The 14295-nt window shown below is 33.3% G+C and overlaps 1 protein-coding gene across 1 annotated transcript; it reads left to right on the top strand.

The window, feature by feature from the left end:
- The first annotated feature begins 2052 nt into the window (after window positions 1–2052).
- coq10b (coenzyme Q10B) lies at window positions 2053–13998 on the top strand. Its single transcript, XM_059342510.1, has 5 exons — window positions 2053–2176; window positions 8430–8585; window positions 11078–11270; window positions 12678–12779; window positions 13590–13998. The coding sequence occupies exons 1-5, from the start codon at window positions 2079–2081 to the stop codon at window positions 13755–13757; spliced, it is 717 nt and encodes a 238-aa protein (XP_059198493.1). The 5' UTR covers window positions 2053–2078; the 3' UTR covers window positions 13758–13998.
- The last annotated feature ends 297 nt before the right edge of the window (window positions 13999–14295 follow it).

Genomic DNA, 14295 nt, shown 5'->3' with positions numbered 1-14295 from the left:
CTTGGTCTACTCCATGAAAAAAGGCTGCTTAAAATTAGGGTAGTAACATTAAAAGTAAATTAAAGTTTTATTGAAGGTGAAAATATGCGATGCAGAAAAAGCTAAAAACAAAAATGAACTTAAGTCTGGAGCAAAACTATTTTTGTCAGTCTTTTTTTTGTTGGAGACCAGAAAAAAGTTTTTATGCAAGTTTTATGTTGGAAAAAAAACCCTCTTAAAGACTTAAACTAAGAAAAACAGTTGCCATCATAATTTTCAGTTTTTGTTTCAGCTCTACTTTTATAAACTATTAGGTAGCTTCATTTACACCAAAACATGATATTTTAGAAGATCTTTGTATAGATTGTATGTAAAAAATAAATAAAAAAGTTCACTCTTTACTTTTATGCATAATTGTAATTTTAGAATAATGAATATTATATTATCAGTAAATAATTATAAATTCATTAATATATTCATCACTTTAATGTTGCAGCTGGTAAAAGTAGCAGTAGATAAAACATTTATTTTTTCAATTTATTATAGCTGTTGGTAGCATGTTTTAATTGCAGAAAATATATAAAATGAAATAATAAATACAAAATATTATACCAAAAAATTAATTAATACTTAAAATACAAAAAATAATTATCCTAATGTAAATTATAAAGTTATCTGGCAACGTTTCACGTGTGTGTGTGTGTGTGTGTGTGTGTGTGCGTGCGCGTGTGTGTGCGTCAGTCAGTGGCGGACTCAGACTGTTTGAAGGGCAGGGGCGAAAAAATAAAAAGGGCACATTCTGCACAACATGGGGCCCCACCAGGACGTCAAAAGCTATGATGATCATGTATGATGAAATATTAGCATTAAGTTAAAAGGAGATCCAGATCAAAGTAATTTGAGAAAATTTTAAATTTTTAAGTAAAATGCATCTATTTTGTGCACTTTGAGAGCTAAATGAGAGCAAACATCTCACATAACATTATTCACAGTTGGGTGATACCGTATTATAGAATCTCTAGAGGGCACATCATCATAATTTATTGTATAAAGGGGCACCCTAGAGGGCAATCAATACGTTTTTTCATGTGTAAAGAGCAGCCGATAAGGCACTTTCTCTCATTTTCACCACTCTAGAAGGCATTTTCGGCGCTTTTTCAACCACGGAGGCACCAAACTGGAAGAAGGGCACTAGAAGGGCACTCCTTAAGGCACGTTATCGAATTTTCTTGCACTACAGGGCCAAGGTTATTATAGTTAACGAAAACTAACGAAATAACGAAAACTAGAATTGAAAAAACATTTTCGTTAACTGAAATAAAAATAAAAACTAGAGTTTTTTAAAAAACGATAACTAACTGAAACTGTATTGTGTGGTTACAAAACTAACTAAAACTAAATAAAATTATAGTGAAAATGTCCTTAGTTTTCGTTTTTGTCAACTTTTTTCATTCATAATTCTTACACCCAGAACTGTAAGAGTTAATAACCTTATTGGGGCTGAGATGATAAACCAAAGGAAATAAAGGCAAAATGTATTATGACCTCTTTGAATCTGGCACCAACACATAGCCCATTACAAAAAAACTAAAACTAACACTAAAACTAATAAAAACTAAACTAAAACTAAGCATTTTCAAAAACTAAAAACTAAACTAAAACTATCAAACTCACTCTAAAAACTAACTAAAACTAACTGAATTCGAAAACAAAAATTCACAACAAAATTAAAACTAAAACTAATGAAAAATCCAAAACTATTATAACCTTGTACAGGGCACATCATCAAAATTTATTGTATGAAGGGGCACCCTAAGCGGTTGTGGGCGCCCTTCCTGCCCCCTCCTGAGTCCGCCACTGGTGTCAGTGAAACACGAGCCAACATCTCGTGACATTCCACCGCAGAACACAAACGTCAGACATGTCAGTTTGACGAACCCCGGCACCGTCCAATGAGAACGCTTGGTGGGCGTACGGGTCATCCAATGGTAGGCCGATCCTCGTACAGTGAGTGACGTGTCGGGGTTGGGGGGGCGGGACTAATCTGTGGGAGCCTGCTTGCCTGTCAACCTGAAAATTAATCCGAGAGAAAAGGTACGATGGCGAGAGGCGGCCGGAGCCTGCGGAGAGTGGCAGAGTGCATTAAACACTTACCGTCAACAGCCGGCAGGGAAATACAGACCAGAAACAGCGGCAGGTAAGGCTTTTATAGCTCAAATCTCCATTTAAAGTGAGACATGTAAGGAGAAGACAGACCTCAGACCAAAACAAATAGTTAGCTTAAAACTGAAGAAACGTTAGCACCAGAGATATTTAGCTAGCTAGAGATGTATTCGTGGAGTTGTAAACATATTTCGGTTTAAAAATAGCAACATTTACAAACTTAACTATTCATGGATCTCGTTTGATTTATTAGCCTCATAAAAAAGGACGTATTTTAAGGCTAATTAACGTGCTAACTCGCAGTGGACTACAGTAACATTAACAGGTTAGCCTTACTGTACCTGAGTACAGGTAGGAGGTACTGCTACTTTATTTATTATGATTATATGGATAATAATTATTTGTTTTACTGTACCTGAGTACAGATAGGAGGTACTTGTACTTTATTTATTATGATTATATGTATAATAATAATTTATTTTAGGAGGTACTTTATTTATTATAATTATTTATTTTACTGTACCTGAGTATAGATAGGAGGTACTTTTCTTTATTTATTATAATTATATTTATAATTATTATTTATTTTACTGTACCTGAGTACAGATGGGAGGTACTTGTACTTTATTTATAATAAATATTTATTTTACTGTATCTGAGTACAGATGGAAGGTACTTGTACTTTATTTATAATAATTATATGTATTATAATTATTTATTATACTGTACCTGAGTACAGGTAGGAGGTACTTTATGTATTATACTTATTTGTTTTACTGTACCTGAGTACAGATTGGAGGTACTTTATTTATTATAATTATTTATTTTACTGTACCTGAGTATAGATAGGAGGTACTTTTCTTTCTTTATTATAATTATTCATTTTACTGTACCTGAGTACAGATGGAAGGTACTTGTACTTTATTTATTATGATTATATGTATAATAATTATTTATTTTACTGTACCTGAGTACAGGTAGGAGGTACTTTATTTATTATAATTATTTATTTTACTGTACCTGAGTATAGATAGGAGGTACTTTTCTTTCTTTATTATAATTATATTTATAATTATTATTTATTTTACTGTACCTGAGTACAGATGGGAGGTACTTGTACTTTATTGATAATAAATATTTATTTTTATTATTATATTATAGCATTACTATTATGTTTTGGGTTGAAAATGAAACAAGGATTATATCATTTTAAACATATGGTATCAGAAAGTTATAGAAGTATAATACTTTTGAGATGCTGCCTTAACTTATTTGACAGCTTAAGTTACTTTGTAGATGCAGGGTAAATATCAGCAAAAAATGGTGATGTAGTATTCTAGATTAAGATAAAACTTTATTGATCCCTGAGGAGAAATTCACAAACTACCCAGAAAGTAGTTGAAAGGAGTCCCACTTTTACCAGCTGCAACAATAAAGTGATGAACACATGAATAACTATTTACTGATAATATAATATACATTATTCTGAAATCACAATTATGCATAAAAGTAAAGAGGGAACATTTTTGCATACAATCTATACAAAGAGCTCCTAAAAATATCATGTTTTGGTGTAAATGAAGCTACCAAACAGTTTATAAAAGTAAAGCTGGAATAGTAACTGAAAATTAATTGGCAACTATTTTTCTTATAGTTTAAGTCTTATAGAGTTTTTTTTAAACATAAACATAAAGACCTTTTTCTGGTCTCCAATAAAAAATGACAAAAATAGTATTGCCCCAGACTTTTTTCCAGCTTTTTCTGCATTGCATATTTTTACTTTCAATAAAACTTTTACTTTTAATATTACTACCCTATTTTTAACGTGTGAGCAGCATTTTTTCATGCAGTAGATCAAGACTGAGCAGGTAGTGCAAGCAATCACATAAACTGATAAGTATATATATGTTTTAACCTGTAACATTTGCAGCAATGTTTCTCTACATACGTTTTGTCTGGGGTTTAAAATTCAACACAGTAAAGGGTTTCTTTTTTACGACTCATAGATGTGAGAAAGATAAGACCATTGCAATAACTTTCTTTTCGAGGAAGCACAATGTCCTGGAAGGTATAAAATTAGTGTTTTCCGCAAATTTTAATTTTGAACACTTGTTCACCGTGATAGTTGCAATATTCAGTGTGCTGCCTACTCTTCTGGGGGCTGAATAAGAGAGCAGAGAGTCCTACTTCTTGGCTCTGAAGTCCAAATTTCTCAACCACAGCTCTCCATATCTGCAGCCGTACAGTTGCACAGACTTGGCAGTTTGAGGTCAGTGCCATGTGTCAGCTGTATCACATTTCGGGTAGTGAGTAGTGAATGGGCTCTGTTTGAAACAAGCCGCAGGCCGGCCATGGACCAGGAATTCCAAGCAGCACGCCACGAGAAGCAACAAATATGTTGCATGGGTTGTCTCCGATGATGACATTGATAGTGTCACATCACATCAAGTGGTGGTGACATAAAGGTTGGTTAAAGCTAATCATGTGCCCACAGAGCGGTGCCAGGGACATTGTGGAACGGGGTGCCACAGGTGCAGTGGGTGACAGCCAGGCACAATGGACACATCAGACACTCTGAGATACAGTACGTCTCAGGGCTCACAGGGTCCCTGCACGCTCCCGGTTGAGTTCTACACTACTGGTCAAAAGTTTTAGAACACACCAACTTTTCTAGAATTTAATTGAAAATTATGCAGTTTAATGTCTCAGTGTACTCTGAAATGAATGCACATTTGCAACATTTAAAATTCTTTATTGAACATGATAGTGTTTTGAAAGTAAAAAAAAAAGATTCAACATCACATTTTATGTTGGACTAAAGGACTAAAAAAAGACACAAAATGACTAAAAAAAGACACAAAATGACCAAAAAAAGACACAAAATGACTTACAAAGACATGAAAAGAATTAAAAAATGGACTAAATAGCCCAAGACTCCATAGAGTTAAGTTGTTAACCCATTTCTTGTTCCCTGAAAAAGGCCTACTTGTATAATTCTGAAATGTACATTATTTTTCAGTTTTGGTTAAGCTTACCTTTTTTTATTTACCTCTGGCAGTTCACCACTTACCTTTGTACCCTTTCAAGCTGTTCATTTGACTTGAACTGCTTGAATTTCAATAAAAAAATGGAAAAATTGGGGTGTTCTAAAACTTTTGACCGGTAGTGTATGTGCACCGCTTCTAGGCCGGACGAAAAAATGCATAGTGTTTTTAGGCTAAATAGAGATATACAGTCATGGAAAAAATGATTAGACTACCCTTGTTTTCTCTAATATCTTGTTCATTTTAATGCCTGGTACAACTAAAGGTACATTTGTTTGGACAAATATGATAACAACAACAGTAGCTCATAAGAGTTTGATTTAAGAGCTGATATCCAGACATTTTCCATGGTTTTCTTGATAATGATTTTGGTTATTATCAAGAAAACCATGGAAAATGGCTAGATATCAGCTCTTTAATTAAACTCTTATGTGCTATTTTTGTTGTTATCATTATATTTGTCCAAACAATTGTACCTTTAGTTGTACCAGGAAGTACCAAAAAATTTAAGAAAACAATGGTCTATTCCTTTTTTCCATGACTGTATATTGGTATTTTAAATAAAATGTGCAAAGTGTTTAGTTTTAACTCAATGGCACTAGAAATCATCATCAACCTATTTTATTTAAAGACTTCATCAAATTCAAAACCTTCCAACTTTTGAAGAAATGTGTTTACGGCATGTTTTACAAACGTCGTGTTGCTTTTCATCTGCAATCCGAAATCGGAAACGTCAATAGATATTATATATCGGTATGGCGGTATTGTCTCAACAACTTATCTCTTTCTAAAATATATCTGTATAACTCATAATACCGATATACCGCCCAGCCCTAATCACTTTGGTAAAGGTTAGAAACCCGTATTCACCCTTCCAGGACTAATAGAGTCCTCTCATTCATGGTGTCATGGAGGATCTGACTCAGGGCTTTACTGTGATCCCATTGATCCCTGTTAATCACTCAGTGTTTCCCCTATAATTGGACAACCGGAACTCCTGCCAGGCTAATAAAAACTTCTCTTTAATGCCAAAAATAATGCCCCATATACATTGTATATTGTTTCTTTTTTTATTCTTTCTGCAGCAGCACCCTGCTGTGGTTACTTCACATGTCTGTAATAACAGTAAGATAGTCAAGTGTCTGTTATCTGCTCTGCAAAGTCAGTTGAACAGGTGATACACGCCACATTTCAGACGACCAAATGAAACAGTTGATTAAAATTAAGGATCGCTTTGTGTTTTAAATATTGTTAGGACCATTTGTGATGAGATAAGATAAGAACTCAACTCAACAAAACACTTAACATAGGACTAGTTTCTGAATATGTTTTAATGTCGAAAAGTTACTTAATATACCTTCAATCAATCAATTACCCGAAACCAAGCTGATAATGCTTTTTGTAAAAAAAGTTATCTTGTAAATGACCTTGCAGCACAGGGAAACTTGGCTGTATAAATGCAGTCTATTATTACTAATAACTCCTTTTACTTGGATTACATTAAACATAAAATCAAAACCTTGTAATTTTAGTTCTATAGTTCCTTTGGGCTCGAGCATTAACTGTATTTTTTGGCAGGATATTGATTTCCTAATGTCAATCTTTCAGTTTAGAGTCCCCAGGCCAAACAGAAAGTACATAAACGTATAGATAAAATGCACACAAAACAGGGTTGAGCAAGCCTGGCTGCTTCGTCTGTACGTTTAAGGTCTTCAAATCTAAAGCTGGGGCCTTCAACCTTTGTTCCATTTTACATTTGAAAGGCAAATGCTTTGCAGGTTATTGGAGGAAAGCTTTCCATGTAAAGTGTCCTCTGGGAACTGGAACACAGGTGGCAGCTCGGTGTTCTTATTTTTAATTTACAGGTATTAGAGGCCAGTGTGCAAAATTAAGTTTTTGGTTTTTAAAGGTTTTTATCTAGGTTTTTATAGGTGCAAAATTACATTTTTGGTCTTTAAATGGTTTTATCTAGGTTTTTTTAGGTGCAAAATTAAGTTTTTGATTTTTATAGTTGCAAAATTATGTTTTTGGTCTTTAAATGGTTTTACCTAGGTTTTTATAGGTGCAAAATTAAGTTTTTGGTGTTTAAAGGTTTTTAATAGCTGCAAAATTATGTTTTTGGTCTTTAAAATGGGTATACCTAGGTTTTTTTAGGTGCAAAATTAAGTTTTTGATTTTTATAGTTGCAAAATTATGTTTTTGGTCTTTAAATGGTTTTACCTAGGTTTTTATAAGTACTAAATTAAGTTTTTAGTCTTTAAATGTTTTTCATTGGTGCAAAAGACACCATACATATACTCATTTGCATATTGTTGACGTCAACACTCATTTATTTGCATGAAGCTTTTTGTTTAAGTGGAGCAACAGAGAGACCACCCAATAGGTAAATAGAGAAATCTTCAGCAAAATGAACATAACAATAGTTATTTTTAATAAAAATTAAATAATAAAATAAAAACGTTAATAATAAAAATGAATATATAATAATGTTCTTTGGGTAATTTCAGCTGTTGAGTCTGGCTATATTATATATATTGGTTCTAATTTTTACATTTTTTTCTTGTACATATTGTTAAAACTTTTGTATTTCTTGTTAATGTTGCTTGTTAACTATTTATTGTTATTTTATTGGGGTTTTTTTTGGCTGCTGTAACATTGAACATTTCCCAGTTGTGGGACTAATAAAATAATATCTTATCTTAAAATCTACAAAGGGAGGGAGACAACTGTCATGTTTTTGTTGCTTTTGCATCTGATAAAATGCAACAATTTATTAGTATTTAGTATATATTTAATACTTGTTTAACATTGTTTTTGTCTGAATTATCTCTGCAGTTTAACTTATTTTACATTAAAAAAATGTAATTATATTATACAATGCATGAATGAAAAATGAAGAAAGTTATAGATAAAATTAAATTAAATTAAATTAAATTAAAATAAATAAATAAATGAACAATGCTGGTGTAGTACCAGTGCTGTTGGCTCAGTAAAAATAAACTATAATTAATAAATATTTTAACTTGCATTTGGCGAGTGTCGGGGGCTTATTTGGAGCCTGTTTCAGGACTTTTGTTGATGTTGATCATAACACAATCAGTGTTCTCAAGAGGACTTTCGGTCTCAAAAGAAAACTTTCTGTCCAACCTGTCCTGTTTTCTGCTTTATAAGAGCATCAATTCAAAGCTTGCCCTTTTTTTTTTGACCCAGTTTGACTGAATCCTTTGTTTGTTTCGTCCTCAGATACTTGTCATCATGTGGGATCCTGATGAGTCGCGTGCCTCCACTGCTGGGTGCAGCCATGCCCGGGCGTGGCATCGTGTTACCCGCTCGCACATTCTTCAACCTGGCTGACTCCTTCTCCAAGAGGAAGGAGTACTCTGAGAGACGCATCATCGGGTGAGTCACTGCTCATGTGATGGAGAAAGGGAGAATGATTTTTTATTAAATCATCTTCACTGTCACATTCTTTCTTTGGCATTTCAAGAGACATTCTCACTTAATTTGAGCTAAAGATGTTCTTGTTACATGAATTAAACAAATTCGTAGTCTCAAATTTGCAGAAAGAAGCACAGAGTACATTCAAATATACTAATATAAAATCTTAATGGTTTTGATGAGAATCTTAATTTATCTTGAGGTATATTTTTGCAGTTTTTGCAGTACAAATTCAGGATGTTTCCTGACCAAACTTAGATAAATCGACTTGTCTATAGCAAGTAAACAATCAGTAAACTCTCAACACTGAGAACAATTTAACCTATCATGGTCATTTAACCTAACATGGTCCCAAAATATTATTGTGCATTATATTATAAGAGTCATTAGAAACCGTTAATCAAATTTTTCAATAACCAAATAATAGTTTAAATGCATCTTAAATGTGCAACACTTTGCATGCACTGTGCATTCCGAACATTAAACAGTATCCTACAAAACATAACAACAACTCCTTATATAGACGTAAACAACTAACATGCATTAAAACAATAATCTTTAAGGAAAATATATATTTTGGATACCTGATTATTAACATTAGTAGATATTTATATATTTTTTATTTACATTAAATCATTTAAATTAATTGACTGACATTGAATGTACAGTATTATTAATATTTATTTGCCTATTTATTTCATTTCTATTTATTCTTTATTTTCTTGTGCAATAATGTAAATAATTTTCTTTTTTTTTTCTTTTCTTTTCTTGTTTTTTAATGTCTTATCTTAAAATCTACAAAATTGAATAGTATTTAGTATATATGTAATTAAAAATGTAAATGCATGAATGAAAAATTAATGAAGTTATACATAAAGTTATAAATAAATAAAATAAAAATAAATAAATGAATAAATAAATAAATAAATAAATAATGTATAAAGTAATACATAAAATATAAATAAATAAACAATGCTGGTGTAGTTCAATCTCTGGTGTTAGCATAGTGAAATACTATAATTAAGAAATAATCTTATATATATAATCTTATATATATATATATATATTTTTATTTATTTATTTTTTCTTTTTATTAATTAATTTATTTTCCCATGGTTTTCTTGATAATAACCAAAATCCTAATCAGGAAAACCCTGGAAAATGTCTAGATATCAGCTCTTAAATTAAACTCTTATCAGCTATTTTTGTTGTTATCATGCTTGTCGAAACAAATGTAACTTTAGTTGTACCAGGCATTAAAATGACTATATATATATACATATGAGGTAAATCTTCAGACCTTAAATCTAGTTAAGTGTGCATGGTTAAACAGTGGACTTCTCAGAAACAACCCTCATAAATCAGAAGGCTGTGTGCTATCTGAGGCATTACGTGCGTGTCGTTGGCGTGTGACGTACTAAATGTCCTCCTGTGTTCCATAGAGAGGTCATAATCACTAAATCTGTCTATATAAATAGAAGCAGGCGGCTGCAGCTACTTTCCCTCCTCTGGACTGATGCAGTTACATAATGGTGGTGTGGGAAACAATCTGCAGCTCATTAACTGCATCCAGACTTTTTTTTTTTTTTTTTCTTCATTTAATTTCTTATTTTTAATCTCTCTGCCTCTGTGTCTTCTCTCTCCGTTCCTCACCGACCTACTTTATGACCCTAACTGGGTCACGAGTCGTGTACGTGCCAGCTTTGTTTAGTGTTTAATATTATGTCACAGCAACTGACCTTCAGCTGCTTCCTGGTCAGACACTCAGGCAGCTTACCACTCTTTCTTCTCTCTCTCTCTCTCTCTCTCTCTCTCTCTCTCTCTCTCTCTCTCTCAATTCAATTCAATTCAATTCAATTCAATTGGCTTTATTGGCATGACATAGCAATGTATATATTGCCAAAGCAAGCATCAGAAAAAAAGATAACAAGATAAGGAAAGCAATATTTACAATAAATTATTATAATTCTGTTATTCATTTTAGATGAAAAGAAAAACTAATAACAATAAAAGAAAGCAATATTTACAATCATTGAATTACAATCAACATATAATTTATACAATCTAACTGTCCCAGCAAAAAAAAGAAGAAAAAATAAAATAAAAAATAAAAACAAAACAACCAGTGTGTGACAGGCAGAAACATAGAGTGCTGCTAATCTAATCTACAGCTCTGTGACTCTTCCCCGAGGAGGAGCGGCAGTTTTTCCTCATCTGACCATTTTAAAAAACCTTTTTTGACGGATTCAAATTTTTGGAAATATGTTTCTCTAATTAGTTCATATTTTTTACATTTGGTGAGGAAGTGTAGCTCTGTCTCAGGCTGACTGAGGCTGCAGTGGCAGCACAGCCTCTGCTCTGCAGGGAGCAGCTCTTCCTGTGCCTCTCTGTTTCCACAGCCAGTCTGTGTTCACTCAGTCTGTACTTTGTCTCTCTCTCTCTCCATCCTGCAGGTTTTCCATGCAGGAGATGTACGACGTCGTGGCCGGAGTGGAAAACTACCGCCACTTCGTGCCCTGGTGCAAAAAGTCTGAGGTGGTGTTCAAACGAGCCGGCTTCTGCAAGGCCAAACTGGCTGTGGGCTTCCCACCTGTGATGGAGAGCTACACCTCTCTCATCACATCAGTGCGTCCCCACATGGTCAAGGTGAGACCACCACTCAGCCCATGTTTAAAAAAAAAAAGTGCAATAAACTTAGGATTTGGATTCGCCGAACTCTGTTTAACCTCTGAACCCCAAGCAGCTTTTTTTTGCTCCTGTCACAATTAAATCACTGTGGCCTTGTATTTCACTGCAATGCATCAGTGTGGAGAACTCAAATATGTATTTGTGCAGAATAACACAGTTAAAATGCAATAAATCATAAAAAAAATAGAAACTATATATACAGTGGCAGTTCTACAAAGAGGCCTACAGGTGATGTGGCCCCTGTGTCAAATTAATGTCAAATAAAATGATCAATTTATAACAAAGAACAGCGGAAGTGGAAGTATGTATGTATATATGTGTATATATATATATAAAAGATCATTCTCACTGTAATGCACTTTCAAAATTGTGCACAAAAATGAGAAATAGTAGTTTGTTTCAATCAATGTACCGGATGCATCTCAATAAATTTGAATATGATGGAAAAATCCATTTCCAGTAGTTCAAGTCAAAGTGTTGAGTGCATATAGATGGGCATACTTTTCAGAGGCCAATATTTCCATATCCATTCTCGTCCACTTATCTGGGGCCGGGTCGCAGGGGCAGCAGGCAAAGCAAAATTGGTCTTTTGTAACATTCACAATTTTTTGAGACACTGTATTTAGGTCTTCATTAAATGTAAGCCATAATCATTATAATTAGAAGAAATCAAATACATTAAGACATGAAATGTTTCATGATGTGTGTAATGGATCTATTTAATGTGTTATTTCCACTTTTTCAATTGAATTACTGGCTTAAATAAACTTTTCTATGATATTCTAATTTATTGAGATGCGCCTGTAGAAGTATGGAGAAACTCAAACATGTATTTGTGCAGAATAACGCAGTTAAAATGCAATAAATCATAAAAAATAGAATCTATATATCTATATATCTCTATCTATATATATGCAAAATTTGCCCAAGTGCCCAATAATACCAATATTACAATCAGAATTATACTTACTTTACTATTTGTTTCAGCTTTACTTTGTAGTTTAGCTGCTCAAATGGATCAAGTTTTGCTCAGCCTCTTCCATCAACTTTCTCTGGTCTCTAAAGTTGCTTTAAAGTTGTTTAAACAGTTGTTTTACCTTCATTGGAGCTATATGATGTTTTGTAAAATATTAAAACTTTATAACTTTATGGCTTTAAATATTCTGCATGTGTTTTAAAACATTTTCCCCAAATATCAGCAATAAATATTCTGTATTTTTGTAATAATTGAGTCACTGGAGTTTTACAACGGGTGATAAAGCTATATAAATTATTAGATTAGATTTACATAATGTTTCTCTCTCATTTTCTCATTCTCTGCAGCAAACAAATGAAAGTAAAAGTGCACATTCTGTTGCTTTCCAGGCATCCTGTTCAGATGGTAAACTGTTCAACCACTTGGAGACAGTTTGGCGTTTCAGCCCCGGACTCCCCGGATATCCTCGCACCTGCACCGTGGATTTCTCTGTAAGGAGACAGACTGTGGCTCTACATTTAGAAGAACCAGTACAGCTCCAATAAACTAGTATATTAAATTACTTGTTAGTTCTCTGAAATCTGAAAGCAGCTGTGGAAGAAGAATTCAGAACCTTAAATAACTAATTTCATGCTGTGAAAATGCTTCACCGAGCTTTTATTTTGAAAATTCTCCACACAAAAATGCAAAAATATCCCATTGAAACCCATAAACATTTAATGACACAATGTACACACAATGTAATAATATATGGTTTTTTTTTTTAGAAAATATCTATTATTTAAATATTTTTTTTTTAAATAAAAACAGTGGCGTAATGGTAAAAAAACCTGGCATTTAAAGGGTTGAAATTCTGTAAATCAATAAATATTTGGTCGTTATGATTATGACTGATGTTGGTAAAAATATTTAACTCAGTGGAAGTGGAAAATAACAATATATAGAATTTTTGTTGCCAATAATAATCATAATCAAGACTGAAAAAATATTTTAAAAATATATTTCTTTAAAAAAAGAGTGGCGAATGTATATTTTTTTCATCTGTGTATTTTCTTTCTTGTTCTTTTTCTTTATTTATTTCTAAGTATACTGTAAAATGAATGACTTTATAAAAAATAAAGTTCTAGAAAATAAACATTAAGACATTATAAAGATTACTGATGTGGGTAAAAATATTTGACTCTGTGGAAGTGGAAAATAATAATATATAGAATTTTTGTTAGAATAAATGTATTTTTAAAGTATATTTTAAAAATAAAAACAGTTATTCACCCTTGGACGTTGTTATTTTCTCTTCTCAGATCTCCTTCGAGTTTCGCTCGCTCATCCACTCCCAGCTCGCTCACGTCTTCTTCGACGAGGTGGTGAAGCAGATGGTGTCAGCGTTTGAGCGCCGCACCGCCAAAGTCTACGGCACGGAGACGGCCATCCCTCGAGAGCTCATGTTCCACGAGGTTCACCACACGTAGCGCTGCACAAACAAACAAACAAACAAACAAACAAACAAACAAATAAAAACAAGAGAGGAGCATAGAGAGGGAGAAGAGAGTTCTAAGTGAAAAACTGCCGTGCCTTTCTCACAGCGGCGACCAACTTTATTTCCATCTCATGTTTTTTATAAACAATGTGATTTCCATTATCAGATCAATCTGTGCCTAGTTGTGAAACTGGAGTTCACAGGATAGAGAGAGAGAGAGAGAGAGAGAGAGAGAGCGAGAGAGAGAGAGAGAGAGAGAGAGTTTCCAGTCACATCTGTTCCTGTGAGCACGTCATCACATCTGTAAACATCAGCCGAGGGAACTGCACTGCTCTGACCAAACACCACCATTCTTCCACTGCAACAAGCTTTAAATTGAATAAGCTGCTTTAGAAAGACACTTAACAAGCACATGTCTTGGTGCGGTGCATGTATTATTTATCACGTTGGGATGCAGATGAGGCTGTTTGAAGGTGTAGAAGGGAAAGGAACAGGTTTTTATGGAAGAAATATTCGGTAACGCTTTATAA

This window comes from Centropristis striata, chromosome 10 (genome assembly GCF_030273125.1).
Source record: "Centropristis striata isolate RG_2023a ecotype Rhode Island chromosome 10, C.striata_1.0, whole genome shotgun sequence".
Lineage (NCBI taxonomy): Eukaryota > Metazoa > Chordata > Actinopteri > Perciformes > Serranidae > Centropristis > Centropristis striata.
Note: the sequence above shows the minus strand (reverse complement) of the source record. Positions and strands in the feature narration are given on the sequence as shown.

Bases quoted from the DNA above. Each gene is read 5' to 3' on its own strand.
- coq10b (XM_059342510.1), top strand. From the start codon at position 2,079: ATGGCGAGAGGCGGCCGGAGCCTGCGGAGAGTGGCAGAGTGCATTAAA. The intron at 8,586-11,077 runs GTGAGTCACTGC...TCCATCCTGCAG, and splicing joins TCTGAGAGACGCATCATCGG to GTTTTCCATGCAGGAGATGT. The intron at 11,271-12,677 runs GTGAGACCACCA...GTTGCTTTCCAG, and splicing joins TGCGTCCCCACATGGTCAAG to GCATCCTGTTCAGATGGTAA.